The sequence below is a fragment of the Condylura cristata genome, unplaced genomic scaffold (genome assembly GCF_000260355.1).
Source record: "Condylura cristata isolate star-nosed mole 26May11 unplaced genomic scaffold, ConCri1.0 scaffold00011, whole genome shotgun sequence".
NCBI classification, from domain to species: domain Eukaryota; kingdom Metazoa; phylum Chordata; class Mammalia; order Eulipotyphla; family Talpidae; genus Condylura; species Condylura cristata.
Window position 1 is genome coordinate 56543691 of NW_004567112.1, and position 21707 is coordinate 56565397.

A 21707-nucleotide genomic window follows, 5' to 3' on the forward strand; every position below is an offset into this window, starting at 1 on the left:
CTCAGTGAAGCTGGCGATGGCCTGAGGGGCTCTTGGGACCTTTCTCCCTTCCCTCCCTCTACACCCCCCTCACCAAGCCTTCAGGTGGGTCTTACTTTCTACCTCATCCCCATGGCCTCCCTTCGGGCTCACCCTGCCAGCTCTGGGCTACCCTTGAGGTCAGGGAGGGGTCTCCGTTGGGAAACTCAACAGAAGTGCTGGGCTAGCCCTGATTAGACTTACCCTGACTGTAGGTGGGGTCGGTGCCTGTCCGTGGGGCAGTCTCTGCTGGCCAGCAGTGTAGCTCTGCTGGGGGGACCTCAGGGGCCATCTTCACCTGCACACTGCGTCCTGGCTCCTGGGGTGGGAAGTTGGACCCCTCTGTCCTTGCTGTCAGCTCTTCTCTCTCTAGGGACACAGGGCAGCTCTGTTAAGTCCTCATCCAGCCCACTGATAGGGTGCTCCGTCCCTCCCTCCTTCTATGACCTCCAACAGGGGACCCTCATTGAGATGGGTCTCCACTACCACCTAAGCAGCTTGGGGGGTGGCCAGGGGGAGCACCTCTGGATAATCATTCGCATGGAGCCCGGAGGAATGGTTCCCCATCCTGACCTGGACCGAGGGGTAACACTGAGTCTTCATGGTCCCTGGGTCGCTTTCAAGGTCCCAGCTCCCATCATGTAAGCTCTCCTCTGACTTACGGCAGCGATAAGCAAACAGAACCAAGCAACCCTACTAAGACCAAGTGCATTGAGTGGAATGCTGGCAACAAGCTCTCTCACCAGGCCACACCTTCCCTGGCACAAGGCAGGGCCAGAAATCGGCCTCAATCCTGCCAAGGCCTGCCTGGGCCCGAGCAGCAAAGGCTGTACCTGTGGCAGCCAGCCAGGACGTCAGTCAGCACTGGCCTGCGGCCTCCCAGGCCTTTCAGCCCTGCCTCCATCCTGGCCTTGGCCTCTAGCTGCGTCAGGTCTTTTTAGTTGTTCCTGATACTGCATTCCTCTTATTTTGGCCCAGACTCTCTGGACACGCAGGCTGGCATGCCACTACCCTTCCACTTCCCCACTGTGCCCATCACGTTCCTTCTGGCGGGAGTGTCCTCCCCCTTCTCTAGAAGGTAAAGATGTCCCTCCTTACTCTCTTGAAGCCAGGCAGCTGCTGGGATGGGGACAAAGACAGGACCACTGAACAGTTCTGCCGTGGCCTCCTGCCTAGTGGCTTCTAGCTCCCGGGGAACAGAGCTGAAGTTTCCCGCCTCAAGAGCCCTCCTTCCCTTCCTGATAAGCAGCCACAGGCTCACCATCCTCAGGCTCCAGCCCCTAGAGGCAGGCAGGCACTAGCACCTTGGAGGCTCCGGTTGCTGCCCTCCAGTCCCTGGGAGGCACTGCCCCCTGGGGCTAGGCTGTGGGTGGGTGGGAGGGTGGCCTCCAGGCTGAGGCAGCTACACAACAGGCCTGCGGTGAGGGCCAGACAGGAGGGGATGATTCAAGGCCTGACATCCAGCATCCTGCCGGGTGTCAGGATGGCTCTCTCCTGCTCCAGGCACTGTCTGCCCTTCCCTAGGCTCTTCCTTCTCTAAGGACTGCCCAGAGGAGAGGGCAGGGGGGCAGGGGTGTCTGGCCCAGGTGGTCCCGCCTCTGTCCTTGTATCATTGCTAAATTAAAAAACCAAGTTCCCATTTCTTGCCCAGGAGGCAAGTTTGGGAGGCTTGGACTGATCGAGGGATGGAACTGCCATGGAAACCTGGACTCAAGAGCCTCTGATCCTCTATGCCAATTCAGATCCTCAGTCAGGACAAGCCCAAGACTAGTCACCTTACCCAGTCAATGGTGCCTGGAGTATAAACAGAGCCCTGGGACCCTCACTAGCTTAGCAGTGTATTACAACAAAACCAGCTCTTGGTATCCACTCTGTCTCTGGTGAACCCTTTCACCCCCATGCCTCTGGCCCATACCCGACTTTCCACGACACTCTCATGGCTATCCTGGTGATCTTGTGGGGAGGGTTACAGGCAAGCCTGAGAGGGAGACCCGCGTGGGGGTCCCTGCCTTCTGAGGTTTCCCTGACCACTCCTTGCTCCCCCCCTGCCCAGGTTCTCTGTCAGTGGTGAAGCAGGTGCCTGGAGTTCTGTGCCAGAGGACAACTCTCCCTGGCTACCCTGGGCCAGGCTCCAGTACCCTCACCCCTATTTGCTAAGTGGTAACTAGCTAAGGCAGGCACTTTCCTCACCCGGCTGACTCACTGTCTGGGGATGTCCTTTCCAGCTCCTGTGCTACTCTGCCCACCCCTTCTACCCCAGAAGACATGGGCCTTGGCACTGTTTCAGCAGCCAGAGAGTGTACATGAAACCAAGTCCTGGCCAGTGACGGGCAGATGTCCAACAAGGAGGTAACAGTGAGGGTGGGGGGAGGGGACAGCACCAGGGGCGACATGATCAGGACAGGAGACTCCCAGGATGCCTTCGGTCAACCCTGAGCTCCCCTGGAGAATGCATCTGCTACACAGGGGCCGAGGGCCCTGGTGAGCCTAGCTTGAGTGGGTGGGCGAGGTCTTCACCAGTGGCCAAGGAGGCCTGTCTAAAGTCAGGGAGATGGCACAAGTCAGGGCTGGATGCTGCTGGCCACCCTCCCCTGGAAGGAGTGGCAAGGCCTACGCGGAACACCCCAGGGAAGGGCAGCGTTGCTCCCCGCGGACAGAGCCACTCTTGCTGGGGCAATCCTCGCTGCTCTCGCCCAGCTTCAGCTCGACTTGTATGCCCTCTCACACTGGATGCCTTCACAAAGCAGATCCTGTCCTCACTATCCATCAGGAGCAGGGTCACTGCCAGATCACCTTGCCATGTCTGGGGAGCTAAGACCCTGTTGGATGGTTCCTTCCTTTGCTTCCTGGTTCCTTCCTGGTGCTTTCCTGACACCACCCCAGAAAGCTCTGGGAACCACTGGGGACATCTACACCAACACAGCCAGACGGCACTGGCTCTGGGGTCCCATGGTACCCCAAGAAAGGCAGGTCACTCCACGTAGTAGGTGTGGAACGGTGGGAGGGCTGCTAGGGGCTTGGCCATGAGGAAGGAAAAGGCCTCACAGCCAGGCCCGGGCCACATATGTTCTGATTTCCAATGTCATGTCAGAGTTACATCCTAGCAAAAGGTCACTCAGTTTAGCTGTGGGGAAGAATGTAGAAAAGGATCAACTCTGCAGACTGAAGAATGTATATGGTAGCAGTGAGACTAAAAAAAGGATTTGGCATGCATGGGAGTGGGGGCTGGGTGAGTAGGCAGAGAGGGCAGGCAGTAGACACCAGGTGGCTGCCCCCTGTACTCAATCCCTGAGAAACCTTCTCATTTTGTACAAGCTGGTGTGTGGCCAACATCAGTGATGGTCAGTCCCTCTGGAGATCAGATTATAAAAGGATAGAAGTCTCCATAAGACTTGAGCGAACTTGGGTGACCAGCTGATAGCTGGAGGCTCCTGAACTCCTGGTCCTCAGTGATTACAAGGTAATGGGGGCAGGACAGGCTGAGGGGAAGGGAGGGGTGGGAGTGAGGGCTTGCCCAGGGCATGGGCTCAGCACTGGTCACTGCCGCTGAAACCACCGCCACCTACCAAAATCCAGTATGGGTCTGTGTTACTTGGTTGCTGGCTTTATTTACCATCTCCCAATTACTCTGAATCCTGTATGTAGAACCTTACCTCCATCATGTGCCTTGTATGCTGGAAACAGATATGATGAGATGTACCCAGAAAACAAAAAGACCACCAAGGTCGCCTGGAGGGGGAGCTACCATGGGTAGTTCCCAACTGCCCTTTGTCCTGAGCTCTGAGAGGAGCAAATTCTCTCAGAGCAAAAGACTGCAGGAGCTGCCCCAGCAGGAAGTGAGCCATGAACAGCACACTTCAACCGACTGGGCAGAGGGTCCCTACATTTCCATGATCTTCAAACCAAATATGTGGCCTTGGGAAATATTGGTGCTGTGCTCAAAGTGTAGGACAGAGCCTAGTCAGGCTCTGGGCTGGAAGAGAGCCCCGCACCGTCTGCTGGTTCCGACCCTGGGCTGTTCTTTCCAGCAGCCTCCAGGGCACTGGGAAGAACCAGCTCCCCCCCACTCTCCCCCACCCCTACGGAGCCTCTCAGGACCTTGCCCAGTCCCTTTCCATCACTCATCATCCCTGTTCCTCCTTGCTGGTTTCCATATGCCTCCCGGGCAGGTCCTGGGGGCAGCTCAGAGATGGGAGGTCTCATGGTGCCCACGGTCAGGACCCCCTCTCCCTCCCCCACCCCCTCATTTGACTTTTACAGACAGGGAGACAGAGACAACAGAGGGTTAGGTTAAGAGAGAGGTGAGCACAGAATGTGTCTACCTGGGGCAAGCAGCTGATGAACAGATCGGTAGGACCTACCTCCGGGGTTTCTACACCTTTTTTCTCAGGGGTCACCAGACCGGCGTGACTCCTGTCTCCCTCTGCCACCACCATGCATTCTCCATGCAAGCAGGACTTGCTGCCAGGTTGCAGCCACCTGGCCCAGCTCTAGCACAGCTAGGCCTCACACCCCTGGTGGGCAGGACAGGACTCACCTGGGCCCAGAGAAGCCACGCTGGGAGTGGCCTCAGGCCTGTGTGGTTGGGGGTGATCAGGGTCCTTGGGTGGTTCTGGGGTAGAGGCTGATGCTGAGGGAGGGCAGGTGATGACAGCTGTGGTGGCAGTTGGCACAGGGCGAGGCCTGGTGTGGGTGTCACTGGGCTGTTGGAGAGTGTCGAGCGGCACAGGGTCGGGGGCTGCGGGGGCCACTGCTGCAGGGAAGAAGTTCTCTCGGCTGTCCTTGGGGTGCTTTGGGGTGGTAGGCGTATCCCCTGTGGCCTGTGAGGACAAAGGTAAGGTGAGGAAGGGCAGCTGGGAAGCCCTATTTGGGCTGGGACTGCCAATCTGGCTCTTGACGGCATCATACTATGGGCCTCTGCCGCTGCTGCCAATGAGACCCACTAGCAGCCTTTTAGGGTTCTTCTGGTGCCAGCACTGTTGAGAACCCAGAAATCCTCTTCGGGAGGACAGCCGGACCATGCTGGTGGGGACTCGGCAGAGACCTCCCTGTGGTGGGGACCTCCAACCGGCTTCACCTTCCTACTCCTGGGTGCCTGATGGGATCGCTTCTAGCCGTGAACAGGGTGTGGGGTTGTAGCACTCGAGGGGGACACAGCAAGAATGGAGGTGGTCCTAGACTGTGACTTCCCAAGAGCCAATGGTGGGAGACACTAGGGAGCTAGCGTGATACTGAGAGAGTCAGCTCGGGGCTCAAGACTGCTGCCCCAGCGGGGCTAAGCAGGCTCTTTGTTCCCACTATGGCCTTGGCCTCTTCAGCAGCCCCAGGGCCTCAAACCTTTGGCCTGAGGCAAGGTTTGGCAAGGTTCCCTGTCCACCCAGTTTCTTCTCCCACCAGGTCACTCTTACTCCAAAACCAAAGCCTACCGTGTTTACACAGTGCGGTGACCGTGGCCTCCCAGGGGCATGCTGAAGTGGGGACAGGGCACCTCAGGGCCTATGGAAGCAGAGGCCACAGCCTCAGGCCCCCAGTTCTGAGCCCAGTAAGACTCTCTCTAAGCTGGCCCACACCACGACTGGTGGAACCCCTCCCTGAGGCTGTGAGTGCAAAAGAATCTCTTGCCCTTTGGGGGCCACCATGGTGCTGGGGGCATGGTTTGCTCCCCGAGTGACCTAGTCTCTTCTGGCATTTGTTCTAGTTGAGATGCCTCGTCCCCAGCTCCATGTGGTACAGGGCGGCTCCTGTGACTCTGCCATGGTGGGAGCAGCAGTGGGGAGTGTCTGCGAAGAGCCCAGGTTCTCCAGAGGCAGGGTGACCTACTTCTCATGGGCAGCCATCTAGACGTAGGGGAAAGTAGGTGTGTGTTCTTACTTGAAGGAGCAGGCCTTAGCAGGTGATGGCACTCAATTTCTAGGTATGTCCAGAGTACTTTCCAGGCACGCACAGCACTTTGGACATGCCTGGAGCAAAACAGACACTCCCTGAGTGGGAGAGCAGTGCCACACCACCTTCTCCCCAGTTCTGGGCAAAGGTGGGCCCAGGACAGCTGTGACCTATTCACCTTCCCCCAAGGTAGCTTTCTAGCTCCTCCAAGAAGTCAGGCCTCCATCAGGTGTTGAGATCTCTGGATCGCAACTTCCTCATCTAAGTAAGGGGCTTTTCAGCACCCTTCTTTCTCCTAGGCCAGAGAGAAAGTTGTGTGATTTTACTACCTTAAGCACTTTAGAAGTCCAAATTATAAATCGCTCTCCTCTGTGTGGGGTGGCCACTGCCCACCTGGCCCCACCTGGGTTTATGGAGGAGGCAGAAGGGGCCTGGGTGTGAGCTCTGTACTGGGGCCACAGGCAGCTCCTCCTGTTCCACACAGCAGAGAGGCTGTGTGAGGGTCAGGGAGACCACACAGAAACATGGTAGCTGAACTGAACTCTGGCAACTCTGGCAGTAACAGACTGGTGAGGTGGGGCACATCTCTCCAGGGACTCTGGCCCATAGGTAGGGGACTGGGTCCATCTGTGTGGTCCAGTCTGCTCGGTCAAGGTAGAATTCTCAGACAAGCCTTGGTGGCAGTGATGGCCCAATGCCCAATGTTTGTCCGGACACTCTGAGGTATGGCTCTTCAGACTACAGGCAGACGCCCACTGCTTTGAGCTCCTGTCTCAGAACTCCTTCATGCTGCACTTCTCCAGGGGGCCAGGGCAGTGGCCAAAGGAGTGAGGATAAGGCCTGCTCCCTTACACTGTTGGGGTAGGTGCAGATGGGCCACACCTGGGGCCACGAGGCCACGTCTATTCAAGTGGCAAGCACCAGCCTTTTTACCTAGTCAGACTTTCGTGGCAGGCCCAGACCCCACGCACTGTGTACCAGTGCACCACCTGGGTTGGAGGTCAGTGGCTGCCTATGGGTCTGATGGCCTGGTCTCTGGCCCTTCTCCTTAGTAAATGCTGGTTACAGTTATAGTCCCTGCCTGCGACCTACCAGATTCTCAGTTGACAGGCCCTGCACAGCAGGCTGGCAAGGCTAGGTGGGGCTTACCTGTCTTTGGGCAGCGGCCCCAAGGTGGACCTGACAGAACTTCACAGCCTGCTCCAGTGCGGCCTCCTCGTCCACCTGAGCAAGGAAATGTTGAGGTCAGAGAGCGTCCAGCGTGTTAAGGCCCAGCTCCCACGAAGCACCCCACTTCTGCTGACACCCCTCACTCCTGCCTGGGAAGCATGGGCAGGTGAATGTACACCACCCAGGACTGTCCCTAGGACGGCTGCTCCGGGCCCGACTGACCAGGCCGAGTTCATTTCTGCAGTCTTTTTATTTCATCCTCAGGGCCTGAGGCTGGCAGGACCGATAGCCAGGATGGGCCTTCTAGAATACGAGGTCTGGGTGGTGGGTGGGCAAGTCTGATTTGATGGTCCTGCACTGTGTCCAATCCTGCATGCTCTGCAGATCAAGAGTCCAAGGTATGGGGAGGTGAGAAACAGGTGGGGGAAGGAGGAGGGTCACACTGGACGGTGGGTTGGGCGAGAGGAGAACAGCTTGGAGTGTCAGGAGCAGCCAGGCCAGGGAGGGCCGCAGAAGATGGGAGAGGGCCTGACCTCAGCAGCCAGGAAAGAAGCAAATACTTTTCTTCTAATTAACCCGCAACAAAAAACAAGGAAATGCTACTATTGGATGACACTCGCAAAGTATCAATAAAGCAGGCACTCTCAAGAGAGGCACTGCAAACTGATGCAATCTGAGAAGAAACCGCCAATGTGAGACAGTGACCCTGTTTGAGCCTGTCACTGAAGTGCTGGGGGCGTCTTCCTCTGGAAATCATTTGAACTAGAGAAAAAGTCCTGTGCTTAATGCACTTTAAAAAGGCAGGCAAAACCAGAACAGTGAGCAAGCCTCTGGTCACAGCGCGCGGCGGCCTTAACTGCCAGCCACAGAGGTGTGTGCAGAAGCTGCCTGAGGCACCCCGACCTCGAAATCGCCGGCGGTCGGAGGCCCCATCTCCCCACTGGATCTGGTAAGATTTCTGCACTATGGATTTACTTCCTGTGGGGTCAACTGAACATAAACTTTTGGAAGAGTATGTTTTTCCTCATTTTTTTCCCCCCACACATCTTCCCAGCCTTACGATGGAGTGACTGACAAAAACTACAATGCATCTACAACAGTGTAAGTCACTATGCTCTCTGTTTTCTGACTGTAAATGTGTGGCACGCTCACTGCAGACAACCCAAACGCCGGAGTGAGTACAGGAGTGGAATGGGAATGACACTAACCCCCACCCCATCCCAAGTTCTCGTGGACGGAGAAGGACCCTCCATGAGAATAGGGGCACCACCCCAGGCTCCCCACAGCCACTCACCTGCTTGATGAGCATGTAGGTCTCCGACATGATCCTTTCAATGCGTCCTAGGTCATAGGCCACCCCCTTCTGACCCTGCTGCCACACACGATAGGCGTCCAGCAGAAGCGTCTTGCCCGACTCTGTGTCCTCCAGGAGCTTCCTCTTGCGGCTGGGCCGTGGGGGTGTCTCCTCTGGGTGGCTGCCCCCTCTGGCAGTGGTGGCAGTGGCGAGGGGCTGGGCTGGGCTAAGCAGGCTGGGCTGCTGCCGGGCACTGATGCTCAGTTCCTCCAGGGACAGTTCGGTGGGCCGGCTCTCAGGGCCGCGGTCCCGAGGGGGGCGGCCTTGCGCCTGGGCTGGTGCCCGCTCTAAGTCCCAGCGGCGAGAGGTAGCCTCACCTGTGTCCATGAGCTCTGTGGGTCCCGCCCGGGGGCTCTCCTTGTTCTTCTGCTCCCCACCCTGTTCTGTACTGTCCCCTGCATCCACAGGCCGATGGTTGAGTGGGCCCACTCTGCCCCCTGGCTCTGCCCCTGGCCCTGAGTCATCAGCCAGAGCGGGCTTCTTGGAGTTGGGGAGGCCATCCTGGCCATCTTCAGGGCTGGCCTTGTGGGAGACATCGGTGGTCATCCTGGCTCCCAGGACACCACAGGCCTTGGATCCTGGGCGCTCTGACCCCTGCAAGGAAATTGATGGTCAAAGACTCTGTATCTTTGGTGTCCCCCTACAACAAAGCACCTCCAGGCACCAGGGGTGCCCATCACTCTGGCTTTTCCCATCTTTGGGATTCCAGAGGGGTTGATGGGACTGTGGAGTGGTGCTGATCCAGAAGAATAGCCTGAGCCATGAGTATGGCTGTCCTCTAATGTGAACCTCAGGGCACCCCTGGGTGTCTGATAGGGCTACCAAGGGCCACCTGCCAAGGGCTACCAAGTATGCTTGCTGCAGAGTCCAGCGCTCCTGTCTGGTCTTCCACACAGAGGCCAGAGGGGGCAGCCATGAGCCACAGTACCATAGTCTGGCTAGTGCTCCTGGGTGGGGGGCGCTGTAGCTGGACTGTCCTCGCTCAGGTCCCAACCTCCCTACCTGCCAGGCTGGTGCCCTGACCTACTAAGCCTCCAGTGCTCAGCTGTGAAGTGGGGCAAGGACTGCACCTACCTTAGAGGGTGTGAAGGGCCTCGTGTGCACTGTGCTCTCAGAGGCCGGGGTAAGGTGAGGGGATGGGGAATGGCCAACAATGCCAGCTGCTGCTTTAGCACAGCTGAGCTTGCCCTGCCAGGGAAGCCCAGGTAGGGCCTGCTGCTCAGGGAGCAGCCTTGAGTGTTACTGTCGGCATCACCGATCACAAGTCCGCAGCTGTCTTCCCCACATGGAGACGCAAGAGAGTGCGACTTCCCAGGTGGGAATGCAGGGACCTGACTGAGGGACCAGGACATGGCTGGGGAGGTCCTGAAAGAAAGTGGGGGTGGTGGCGGCGTACCTCTGCGAGCTCACTCAGTGTGTCCTCCAGGACCTTCACGGTGAGGATGAAGGCCCGCTGTGCCAGGACCTGCCGGTCAGCATCTCGAAGATACTTCCTGTGGGCACATACAGGTGGCCAGAGAGGATGACAGAGTGTCAGGCCGCACAGCACCCCAGATGGTGGTCCTTGCCCCTCCCTGCCCTGAAGACACCTGCTGGTCGCTCAACATACCAGGTGCCAGGTAGAGACTCCTCCCAGCTACTGAAGCCTCCCAGCTGGGCCAGACCAAGTTTCTTCCAGGATCCTCCCCCCACCCTTTCTGGAAGAGATCCTTCTTCACCTCTGAAACCAGGCCCCTACTGTCCAGCTCGTTATTTCTGGCCTGCCTGGGTGACATCACTTGGACACCTCTTTCTCCATAACCTGAGAGCCCCGAGATGGGGAGAAGCAGGAGGGAAGGAAAGGTTGGTTTGTCAAGATTATCAGTGATTGGAGAGACTGCAGCTGAGGTACCCAGAGCACAGGTGGTGATACTTAGGTTCTAGAGGCCAGGACAGAGAGGGCCCTGGAGAGGAAGGCTGGCCTGTGCTCCCTGACCACTGGGGAGACTGGGCCGTGCCAGGCCGGGTGGTGGCACTCACTTGCCCTGGTCCGGGGTCCGCTGCAGCATGGAGGACACCTTCAGCAGGGTGCTGTGGTCCCGGAGCTGGGCCAGCACCTTGAGCAGCAGCACGATGGAGCGGTTCATGTGCCAGGCGAAGCTGCCCGGCCGGTCAATCTCATCCACGGGGATCCTCCAGATGCCCTGTGAGAGTGAGGGGTGGACACGTGAGGGGAGGTGTCCTGCCCCATCACAAGCTCACTGGATGCTCTTCAGGGACGAGTGGAGTATGGCCACTCCCACAATGCCCCCCAAGTGGCAGCACCCCACACACGCACCGTCCACACCCTCCTCTTCTGGATGGCTGCACGGCCCGTGTTTGATTTATCCCTTATGGGGAGCATGCAGGTCTGCTGGAGCTAATGCAGCAACGGTCAGGGAAAAGCCCAGCACCCACACAACTCCACACAGGTGTCGATTCAGCCACAAGGACAATTCCTAAAGACAATGAGTAGCCACCATGAACTTCTGGCATTTCCTGCTTGCCAGTGTCTGGCATGGGACCACTTCCCCGCACTTCCTGCCAGAACACCAGAGGTCTCGGGTTAGGCTGAAAACACGTACCTCTCCCAGGATACCTGAGTGTCTCCCCAAGTCCACCTTTGTCTAGTAGTTTACTTTGGCTGGAATCCTTTCCCCTACATCTTGCCCATTCAACCCTAGCTGAGCTGGGGCCAGAATAGCTCTGGAGAGCCCCACCAACTCAGGGAGAGCCCCATCTCCCTGAGTTTGGCCTGCACGGGCCCTCACCCATCAGCGGTCCCAGGGTCTAGTTCCTTATTGTATCCCTACAACTACTTCACTGCAGTCAACTATGGAGGAAAGGATGGTGGAGGGAATGAATGGCAAGTGAACAGAAGGTCACACCTCTGGGCAAGCCTAAGGCTGCAGTGCCTTGACATTAGGAATCACGTCTCTGAAACAGGACCTCCCAGTCTGGAAAGAGTTGGCCGGCTCCTAGATACTAACACCCTAGAAAAATGTGTCCAGTGTAGACCAGTGTGATACTACCTCTACCACATGGGGCCCACAGTTAGATGTCCAAGCAGTGCCAACTGACTGTCTGTGGTGCCCATGCTGCTCCAGCAGCCTCAAAAAGGGAGTCAGGGCACGTCTAGTCCTGAGCAGTTCAGGCCAGAACAGCTGAAAACCTGAACTCTAGTTCCAGAGGTCTTTACTGGGTCACTGAGCTCACAGTGGATATGAGGGACCAGTTGGGCAGCTCTCCTGCATCCTCCCAAGCCCAGCTGTGAGGTCACTTCCTCTCTGAAGCCCTCCTAGCTTGCAGCCCTCCTCTGACTGCCAGGACCACTTGAGGTCAGCCCTAGGGTGGTCAGGAAGTAGGAGTGTGTCCTTGGCAGGAGCAGGTCCTTTTCAGCTTGAGTCCTCAGAACCCTGAACCAGAGCTGGCAGAACAGACGAGGTGCCCAGTATGAGAAGGGCATTTTGCCTTTAGATGCCTACTTCCCCAATTCTGGATATTTCTAAGGTAGGTGGGAGACAATTCTGCTCATAGAGAAATCGATGTTCTTCCAGAGCTCTGGATGGCGTGTGAGCCCTGTATGGAGGTTCAGTAGGGCTCCCCAGTGAACAGGCAAGTCACCAACACCATAGAGGTGAGCATACTACCAGGGGCTGGCAGGACCTCAGGCTGCAGTTGGGCACACCCCACCCCGTTCCTGGATAGTAAGGGCCCACTTTCTCTGGAAAAGGGGACCAAGAAGGCAGTGTCAGAGATAAAACACACTGGCCCTCTGCAGGGAGGCCAGACTGGTGTTGCAGACCTGTCAGTGGGGTACGGGCGGGGCCCCCTGCGGCAAAAATTCCTGGGTAGGATGTGCCTAAAAGAGCCAATGATTACGTTGAAAAAACTTGCTGAAGTGAACCTGGGACTATGAGGGATGGCCTAACACTGTAGCTCCACCAGAAAGGGAGGGAGGTAGGGGAGCCATCTGCTCACTGAAGGGAGGTAAAGAAACTCTCAGTTAAGACACTTCCCAGAGAGAATCATCCAGATGCACGCTGAGGTGGGTCTACAGCCATCTCCTTTGCCCACTCCCATGGGCCTACTCTGCTGGTCTCAGCCTCCGCACAGCCCTCCCCCCACACTCCTTTCCCGGTTCCAGGACACTGGCCATCACACCACAGATGTTTTCAAGAACACCTAGCAGGTGGAACTTGCTCATTGTATAGGTGGAAACCCAAGGCCCAGGAAAGGGCGCCCCCTCCGGCCACCCTGCTGGACTGCAGCCAAGCCTCTGGCCACCCTGCTAGACTGCAGGGCTGGTGTGTCCGGAATTCCCTCCTAGGTCCAAAGAGGGTGCCTCTCACCACAGACACCTCCCACCATAGCCACTGACCAAGTGCTGGGCTGAGCAGCCTCTCGATGGGGCGAGGCCCGTCTGTGATTACTCTGGGGGGCGGCTCAGGGTCCCTACGCCCATGGCCAGACTCTGTGGGGCTTTCTGCCAAGGACACTCCCGAGGGAAGGCCCAGTATGCATCACATTTCAGGGCATGGTTTGATCCCTTTACATGAGCCCCCCCCCCACACACCCTTTTCTGAGGGCTCCCTTTTAATCTGTTTCCTTGCTAGGTAGGTAGAGGCAGGTATAACATAACACTACATATTTCAGAAAGGATGGAAGAACAAATAAATTGGGGCAGTGAGTCCATGGAAGATCAAAGGAAACCACAGACACCATAGGCACTGGGGAGTTTCCTGTAGCCAGAGGCTAGCTAGTCTCCCAGAGAGCTGGCACAAGGGAGTGGAGCCACCAGGCAGTCAGGAGCTGGCAGGGTGGTCAGCAAGCCCGCAACTCTACCATCTGCCGGAGCAGGAGGGCTGGCCTGTGCTTGCAGCCAGAACCCTGGTACCAGCCGCCTCAAGATGGGTAGACATGCCCCACCCTCCACAAGGGAGAAGAAGCCAAAGTACAGCCCCTACCTTGTCCCACGATAGCCCTCCCCCACTGAGCCCAAGAAGGGCTATGAAGCCCCTGAGAAAGCCAGGGAGGAGGCAGGCACCAGGCAGGGGACCGCCTCATGCACGAGCAAGAGGTAGACCATGCCCCACACACTCGGCCTTGAGGGCACACTTGAGGCCTCAGGGAGAGCGACGGCTAGGGAAGAGTGAGCGGGACCTGAGGAGAAGAGCCAGGTACAGTGCCTGAGTGGAGGGCAGGCTGGGAGCAGATGGAGCGAAGCCAGCAGTGGGGGCCTGAGGACAGACCAAAGCAGGATCGCAGGCGGTGAGACCAGCAGGGAGCAGGGGCAGCCGGGACTGATGAGAGAAAGGCAGCTCTGGGGCCAGCCTGGGGGGTTACGACTCGGGCGCTGACCAGCTGCCTGCCTGTCCTGCTGCTCCGGCGCTCCCTCCAGAGTGCCCTCTCAGTTCCTGGCTGGGACGACACCTTCCTGGAACACTGTGGGCAGTGGGGGTGCACAGCGGCAACCTCAGAGCACTCAGAAAAAATGGGCTTGCGCTCAAAGCTGTACTGGGGTGCCAAGCATCTCAGCCAGAACATCTCAGCCAGAACATCTCAGCCAACCTCCCAGCCCATCAGAGTGGCCTGGGCTCCTGGCTGCAAGATGAAGTCACCAAGACAGACCACCGGAATAATTCATGGAGTCCCAGACTCTGGACTGAGAGTCTGGGGCTTGATACAGGCTACCAAACCTTCTCTGCTGCCTAATGACTGGGACATCCTCTCCTTGCTCTTGAGGAAAGAGGCTTGGAATCTGGGCCCCCAAGGGGGTGGTATGGAGGATAGGGCTGATTTCCTTGGCTGGAGGCTCTGGGCAGCTTTCCAGGGGAACTGAGAGCTGGGTCAGTGGGGGGTCAGGGGGCACTGCCTGGGCAGTCTGCTTTCATCTGTGAACACACTGGCTGTGGCCACTTCATAAGGGTGACTGGAAAACACAACAAGGAAGATGTCTGGGCAGGAGAACTATGAGGCTTTGATTTCTGGTCACTGCAGTCTTGGTAGGGGGCACCCCAGGTGACAGACAGCAGATGCCCCTTCTGGCATGGAACACTGCTCCTGCCCACTAGGCCAAGGCCATGCTTAGGCCCACAGTTCGTGCCTAATCTAACACCCTAGGTCTAGATGAGATTCTTCCAGGAGAGTCAGATTCCTGACTCGGCTGGCCAGTGGACACCTCTCCAGCTGCCTAGTGTGGGCCAGAAGGCCCTACCCATTCATACTGTTGGGAGCCCTGATCCCTGAACACCAGTGGGGCTACTAACACAGCCCTTTCACGTGGTGTAGGGCAAACTCTTGAGCATGGCTGTTGGAGGCCACAGATTCAGGCATAATTCTGGTTCTCACTCCCACCCACCCTTGGCTGAGCCACTGCTCGGGCCATTTTCAATGGTGCATCCCAAGGTGGTTCTGGGGCTCCCAGCCCTACCTATTATCTTTATGGACACCTTTCAGGCTCAGTATCTTCAGGAGCCTCTTTTGCTCTGAGGACACAGGCAAAACGCCTCTCCCATCACCACCCCAACCCAAGAAAACAAGTGGCCTGGAAGTGCCAGAGCATGAAAGGACAGGTGAGGGGTACAGCCCAGTTGCATTCTGCTGGGTCCCTGATGCCCTCTAATCCAGGGCTCAAGCTTGTCAGAGACGGCTTGAGAGCCTAGGCCTGAGAAGGCTCTGAGGAGCTTATGCTACAGATAAATCCCTTTCTAGGGTGCTGTGGAAGCTCAACTAAGGAGTTGCCCCAGAGTGGCTCCTGGGTCCCACAGGGCAACTGCCCCCTGGCAACTGCAGAAAGCCATGTGCACCCAGGAGCCCCATGCATGGGCCATGGGTAACCCCGCACAAAGGCTGCCTCTGCTAGTGGAACAAGCCCGTGTAGTTGCAGTCTGGAGTGAGAATAACAAAATAAGTGGAAATAGACAAATAAATGTATTTGTCTCATCAAAAATGCCCCACGATTCACAATGCCTACAGCGTGCCACCTTACAGGTATACCCTACTGTATCTAGGCTCTCGCTAATCTGAGTCTACAGGATTATTATGTGCAAAGTGGCTGATGAATAAATCCTTCCAGTTTCCTCCCTCTCTTGGGGATTGCTCTCCCACAGGGGACCCGCATGCAGCAGCAGTGCCCTCCTGGACATCAGGCTGGCACCTGACCTCAGACTGCAGTAAGCACTCCATCTCCCCAGGCCCTCTTGGCCCCCAGCCAGCCCCATGTGTCATGCTATGATGGGGAGCGAGGCTTCCCGGAGCAGCTCAGCTCCAACAGTGCTGTTCAGAGAGAACACAGAGCTGTGAACACCCAAGGGAAAGCCTGTTCCTCTGGCAGAGGTGTTCTTGCAGCCCCCCTTCCCTGGCATGGACACTGTGGTGACTCAGTGCTCCAAACAGGCGAGGGCAGGGAGCCTGCTGGTACCCCACTTCCAGGAGCAGCGGGCCTGGGGCTGTAGAGCAGGCTGTTTCGAGCTGAGAACCAGCTGCCTCTCGAGGGTGGAGAGAAAGAGAAGAGAGACAGCCTGCTCCTCAGCAGGGGAGGGTGCTCGGATAGGAGCTTAGGGGCCTATTTTCCCAGGGGGAAGCACTGTGTCCAGGACAGCCTCAGTGCTACAGCTGGATCCCAGGCTGAGTCAGGGAAGGGACAAAATTTGGACCATAGGTCCTGAGGTCAGGAGCAGTCTCCATAGCCTTGGAGAGACACCCGTCACCCTTACAAAACTCTCAAACGGCAAGATCACCTGGCGAAGGGCTAGAGAGGGATATAGAGGGCTGGCCTTGGTGCCTCTGAGTCCCTAAGAGCAATGGTACTCACAGGATACCTGCCCAGCGTCCCTGACACATTTCACTTACACCTGGCTAGAGAGACGCCCCCGCCAGGGCACCCAGCCAGTACAAGCCAAGACTACCACAGAACTCAGCCTAGCCACCATCTGCACGCACTCCATTCCCCTACCCACAAGTGGAAGCAGCATCACACACAGAGGCAGATGAGCTGGGCAGGACTGCTCCAGCCCCTGTTCCAGGCAGCTTCATTTCCTTCAAGAGATGCCCTGCTGAGGGGCCTGCAGTCTTTGCCACCAGGACTGAGCTTCTTGCTTATCAGTACTCCGTCTCGCTGAGGAGCCCTCGGCAGCTAAGGGCCCTACTCCGCTAACAACACAAGAAGCCACCCATTCTGTTCTGGGACAGAACAGGGCTGGGGGAGCCACCAGGGGCAGGCAAGGTTAGACTCCTGGGACAGGAAGTCTTGCAATTTTCACTGCTAACCCATCAAGCTGGCCTCGCTGGTCACAGGCTGTAGGAAGTCAGCAGAGGCGCCAGTGCACACCCACAGACATTCTGATTCCCACAGGGATTCTCCAGGTGATCCATAGGTAGACTCCCTAGAGCAGGCAGAAGCTGGGGAAGCCTGCAATTTGCTTGCAGACAGCGCCCACTTCCACCCTCTTCTGCCAAATGAGACATCTTAGTGGGTCCCCAGAACTGCTGGGCTGTCCCTCCATATCCCCTCTCCCTACCCGCCAGCTCAAAAAAGGGCAGAAACCACAGTCAACTAAGTAGGGGGAGGGGGGGCGCGCGGCGGGGGGAGGGGTGGGGGGGTGGAGGTGGGCGGCAGTGATGAACGAGGCAAGCAACTCTGCCACAGGGTGGGCCTGCCTGTGTGTACCGCATCCATGCCCTGCGCCACTGCCCTGCGCCTTTCTACCCTCTCTCCCACTCTGCCACCGGACAAGCTCCGGGCTCCGGCTCCGGCTCCGAGCAGGCCAGGCGCTCACAAAGCACTAGCACCATCTTCCCGCCCCCGCACAGCAGCTATTTATAGCAGGGGAAATACCGCGCCCGCCCGAGCACTCCTGCCCACCCGGCCAGCGGGCCTGCTCACCATCCCCGGAACGGCCCCGAGAAGCTCCGCGTCGGCGCCTCCCGCCACGAAGTTGCTCGGGCTCGCAGCCGAGCAAGCGGCTTTCGCTTTCATGCAGCGCAGTGCACACCCCCGCGCGCTCGCTCACGGCCCCAGGCTCGGGCTGGGCTTGCCGGGGGCTCGCTGCGTGGGCTTCTCCCCCAGAGGCGCCTGTGCGTGTGAGGGCTCTGCTAGTGCCTGCTGTCCCCGGGAGCCGCTGCCCTGGCCCGCCGGGATGCCCACCTGACGCTGGGCAGGGCGCCGGCCAGGCCAGGACATGGGGGCGCCGAGGCTCCACCGCCGACCGACTTCCTCCTCAGCGGGCGCCGCCAGGGGAAACCACGGCTCACGGGCTTCCTGCTGCGCCAGGCAGGCCAGGGGCCCAGGACGGGGGTTGATTGGGGGGCGCTGGAGCCGACTCAGGGAGGACAGAGCAGCAGCTCAAGGCGCAGAGCCAGGCGCGCAGAAGAGGCAACACAACCCAGGCCCCCCGCCCCGACACCACCTCCCCCCTCCCCCCACGCCCCGCCCGGCAAGTTCCTACCCGCCTGCTTCGCAGTGGCATCTGTGCAGCGGAGCACGGGCCGGCAGGGCCATGGCCACGGAGGCTCGCTCACTCGTGGCGGGCTAGGGCGGGGCAGGCGGGCAGGGCCGGACAGGGCGCGGGTGCTCACTTGCTGGTTTGGCCTGGAAGCGGGCCCAGCAGCACAACTGACTTTGGCCGGATTGGTCAATCCTCATGGGCTCCCTGGCCCAGTCACAGACCCAAATGTGGTGGGTGCCCACCTGCCAAGGGCCACAGCCCTCAGGGCAGGAGGCCATGGAACCTGGCAGGTAGCAGATCCTGGCCGGGTAGGGTCTACCAGGAGAGCTGTGGCAGAAATGTCAGCAGCCAACCATTAAGTCAGGCAAGGGGTATTCTCACCCAGCACATGGTAGTTATGCGAACTGCGCCCCCTGGAGTTGTGCCAGGAGGGCCTGGAGAGGGCAAAGGTGTGGGTGTGGAGACTGTCACACCATACTGTCTTTGCTGATCCAGTCCAGCAGTGGGAGCTAGAGTAAAGACCTTCCCAGGGATGGGGGTGTGGTGGCACCACAAAGATGCCAAGGCTGTGGTCTCCTTCACCCCGTGTGGGTTTTACAACAGGAAGGGGCCTCATTTTTCAGAAGGGCTGAGGCCAGGGAGGGGCAGGTGCTGAACCACGGTGGGAGTAGAGATGCTGGACAGAAGCTAGGCTGCACTGGGATGGGCAGCACCTCACTCAAGAGCATCATACTACCACACAAGGGCACCCAGAGCCCCAGTGCGCACACAGCACCTTCCTCCCAATTTCCTGTGGGGCGGGCTATCCTAAGTCTTTCCACCAACTCCTAGCTACTCCCACTCCCAGCTAAGGGGAGCCCAAGCAAAGCCCGAGGCTGGCACCATGAGCCACACACATTTCTTTCTCGCCACCTCAGCACCTCCAGCTCATCTTCACACCCAGAAGTTCTCAGCTCCATCTGGCCCCTATCTTGGCGACATTTGTCCTGGTGACATCTCCCTAGCTGGCTAGTTTTCACCTGCCCTACACCCAGGCTGGCTCCTGCCCACAGGTATTCCCAGGTTTGCCATGTGTCTCTGCCAGGTACTTACCGACCTCCCACCCCAAGTTCAAACATGCCCCTTCAGCCTGACAATGTTGTTCACTGCCCTCCCTCCTGGAGACACAGAGGTGGTATCTGGGCACCCACTGGAGAATTACTACTCCATGCCAGGGGTTAGAAGAATCAAGCCTGCACTCCTAGAGGTCACTTTGCTGGGAGACACACATGCGCAGGTCACTCCAAGGCTGTGTGACAAGGACAGCAGTGACCAAGTAAGTGCTCATCAGGGTGAGGTTTCAGGCAGAGAATTCTAAGTTGGCATGCTGCTCAAGCCACAACAGACCACTGGGTCTACATTTGTTTGTCATCTGATACCTACATGTGGTAACTGATTCAGAGAGGGTGAGAACTGGTACAGAGTCACACAGCAGTAAGGCCAGAATGGTCAAGGCCTTCTCCAGGTCTGGCCAGCTATAGAGCTGGCCACTACTCCTGGCTGTCATCGGGGCTGAGCAGACACCTGACTCTTGCACAGCTCATGACCTGACATCATACTTGATCTACTTCCTGTAAGATCAGATCAGACCGAAGGAGGCTGAGAACATGTGCTGATCACACCTAGGCCAGGAAGAAATGGTCTGTTGAGCTCATGGTTCTCTAGAAACCAGTCCTTGCATCCAGGCCTGCCCAGAAGCAGCACCCAGCACTCCATAGCAAACATTCCTTCCACACAGGCTTAGGACTGATGTGGCCTGTGACCCCAGGGTTTTGATTGCTATAGAAGAGAGGCCTGTGGGTAAGGGCAGTCTGGGTTCTGTGACAGATACCTGCTCAGCAAAGCCTCTGGGAAAAAACTTCCCTAGGACAGTGTTTGCTCCCAATGGACTTGAGCTTCCTTGGCCTCTCCCAACACCACACAATATTGTGCACCCCGAATTCTGGTTTTTGGTAATCCCAGAGACTCAAGTTGGGCCTTGCCATGGCTAGCTGACAGTTACAGTGCTGAGGCCCAGAAAGGAAGGTCACCTCCCCAGGAGAAGCAGTCCTGTGCACACTGGGAGCCCTTGGGGCTTCATGCGGGGTGCTGTGATGGCCTGGTGGCCTGCCCACACCAGATCCCCGAGAGCTCTTTGGGTCCAAGAGACTCATGCTTCTCCTAGAAACTGTCAATGTCCTGTGTAGAAGAGCCATGTGGGTCCTAAACACCTACAAAGCACCTGGATGTAGAAGGCACAGACCTCTGAGCACTCTCTGGGGAACAGAGGCTCATCCTCATGAGGGCCCCCTGTGAATGTCTATGGTGTCTGGGGCTCTTACAGTGCTCTATCAGACTCAGGAGCCCAGGGGGCCAGTCACCCTGATCAACTCACCCATGGGTCAGCAGGACCTTGTGAGCAGAGAGATTGGTCTACCCTTTGAGCTGGCTGCTCTAGGTCAATCCTGGGAATTGGGGTGCCTGTGGCCACCTGCTTGGGTGCCTGTTCCTACAGTGCCACTCTTACTTCTCAGCTGAAATCCCACTGATCACCCTGGCATTCCCCGAGCCTGGGCATGCCCAGCAAGTATGAGGGGTAGGCACACTGGTCATAAGTTGCAGACAGGTAGGGCCTCTGAAAAGTCCCTCACACTAGGGGAAGGATGAACCCCACTATACTGGGGTGCTCTGTGCCTCTTCAAGGGATGCCTGATCTAAAACCTCCAAAAGCAATGTCAACAATCAACCGTGAGAAGAAAACAGACATCCTAAGGCCATTACCTGTTCACTACAGGCTTTTCCAAGTTGATCAGTTCCAGGACAGGTAGGTCACAGAGAGGGGAAAACAGTGGCAGAGCAACAGACAGTTCTCCACCTACCCACCTTCACACAGCCCCCTGCCAAGGCCTTGTTGGCCGACCTCTTCTGAAAGGGAGCGGTATGGACCAGGAGGAAGAGGTGGTCAGAACTAAGCCCCTTCTGCCTTCTGCCCAGGCCATAGGAGTTACTCCCACCTCTCCTTGGCTTTCATGACCTACATGGTCCTATTTTCTCCTTGTCAACCTCCTCTACCTTGAGGGAAAGGCTCTGGCAAAGCCTTGCTCGAAGGCCACTCTTAGGAAGTCCTGACTCTGTCCATGGCTACTACCTACCTAGTGTCCCCTGGCAACCTGCAGGAAGGCAGGTAAATCGGGACTCGGCCCATTTCCCATTTGTTTTCTTCTTATGGTTGACTGTTGAAATTGCTTGGAAAGCTGAGCAGACAGTGTAATAACTCTTACAGCCCCCAGCTGGCCTCCCTCTACCTCATGTGTGTGGTTGCCCCCATTGTTTTCTACATCACAGCCATTTCTGAAATACAAACTGCCCTCTGCTCTTAGGAGAGCAGCCTGGCCTCTCCTGAAGCATGAGCACTCCCATGGTGACCGCAGACAGGGAGGAGATTGGTAAACTAGAAGCCCAGAGATGGTTGCCAAATGGTTTCTCTGTTTCAGAAGGAAACAGAGAAATCGAGACCCAGATGACTCTGGTCTTGTCTGTGTGAGCAGCACCTGGCAGGGGCGGATGGGGCAAGATGGTTGAGTGGGGTCCCAGGTCAAAGTATGGAATTGTCTCAAGGTGTCTGGTGTCAAGTGAGGATGAGCAGATGGATGAACATGGCCTTGGGGCAGGTGCATTCCAAGGAAAAGAGGCAAGCCATGGTTCTGGGTGTGGATCCCAGACTAATAGGTGGGGTGTGTGTATGTCCCCAGACCTCTACCAGGCCCTGGTAGGCCAGCAGAAAGGGCAATGAGGAC

At 57.6% G+C, this 21707-nt stretch overlaps 1 protein-coding gene across 3 annotated transcripts in view; it reads right to left on the minus strand.

The window, feature by feature from the left end:
- Nucleotides 1–21707, minus strand: part of CABIN1 (calcineurin binding protein 1) — a 181089-nt gene that overhangs the window by 1873 nt on the left and 157509 nt on the right. For all 3 annotated transcript variants that reach the window (XM_012723676.1, XM_012723677.1, XM_012723675.1), the window contains 6 exons: nucleotides 10445–10608; nucleotides 9822–9918; nucleotides 8366–9019; nucleotides 7051–7125; nucleotides 4556–4838; nucleotides 223–387 (listed from right to left, as the gene is read on the minus strand). In XM_012723676.1, coding sequence (XP_012579130.1) covers nucleotides 223–387; nucleotides 4556–4838; nucleotides 7051–7125; nucleotides 8366–9019; nucleotides 9822–9918; nucleotides 10445–10608 — 1438 coding nt within the window. The remainder of the gene's footprint in view (nucleotides 1–222; nucleotides 388–4555; nucleotides 4839–7050; nucleotides 7126–8365; nucleotides 9020–9821; nucleotides 9919–10444; nucleotides 10609–21707) is intronic.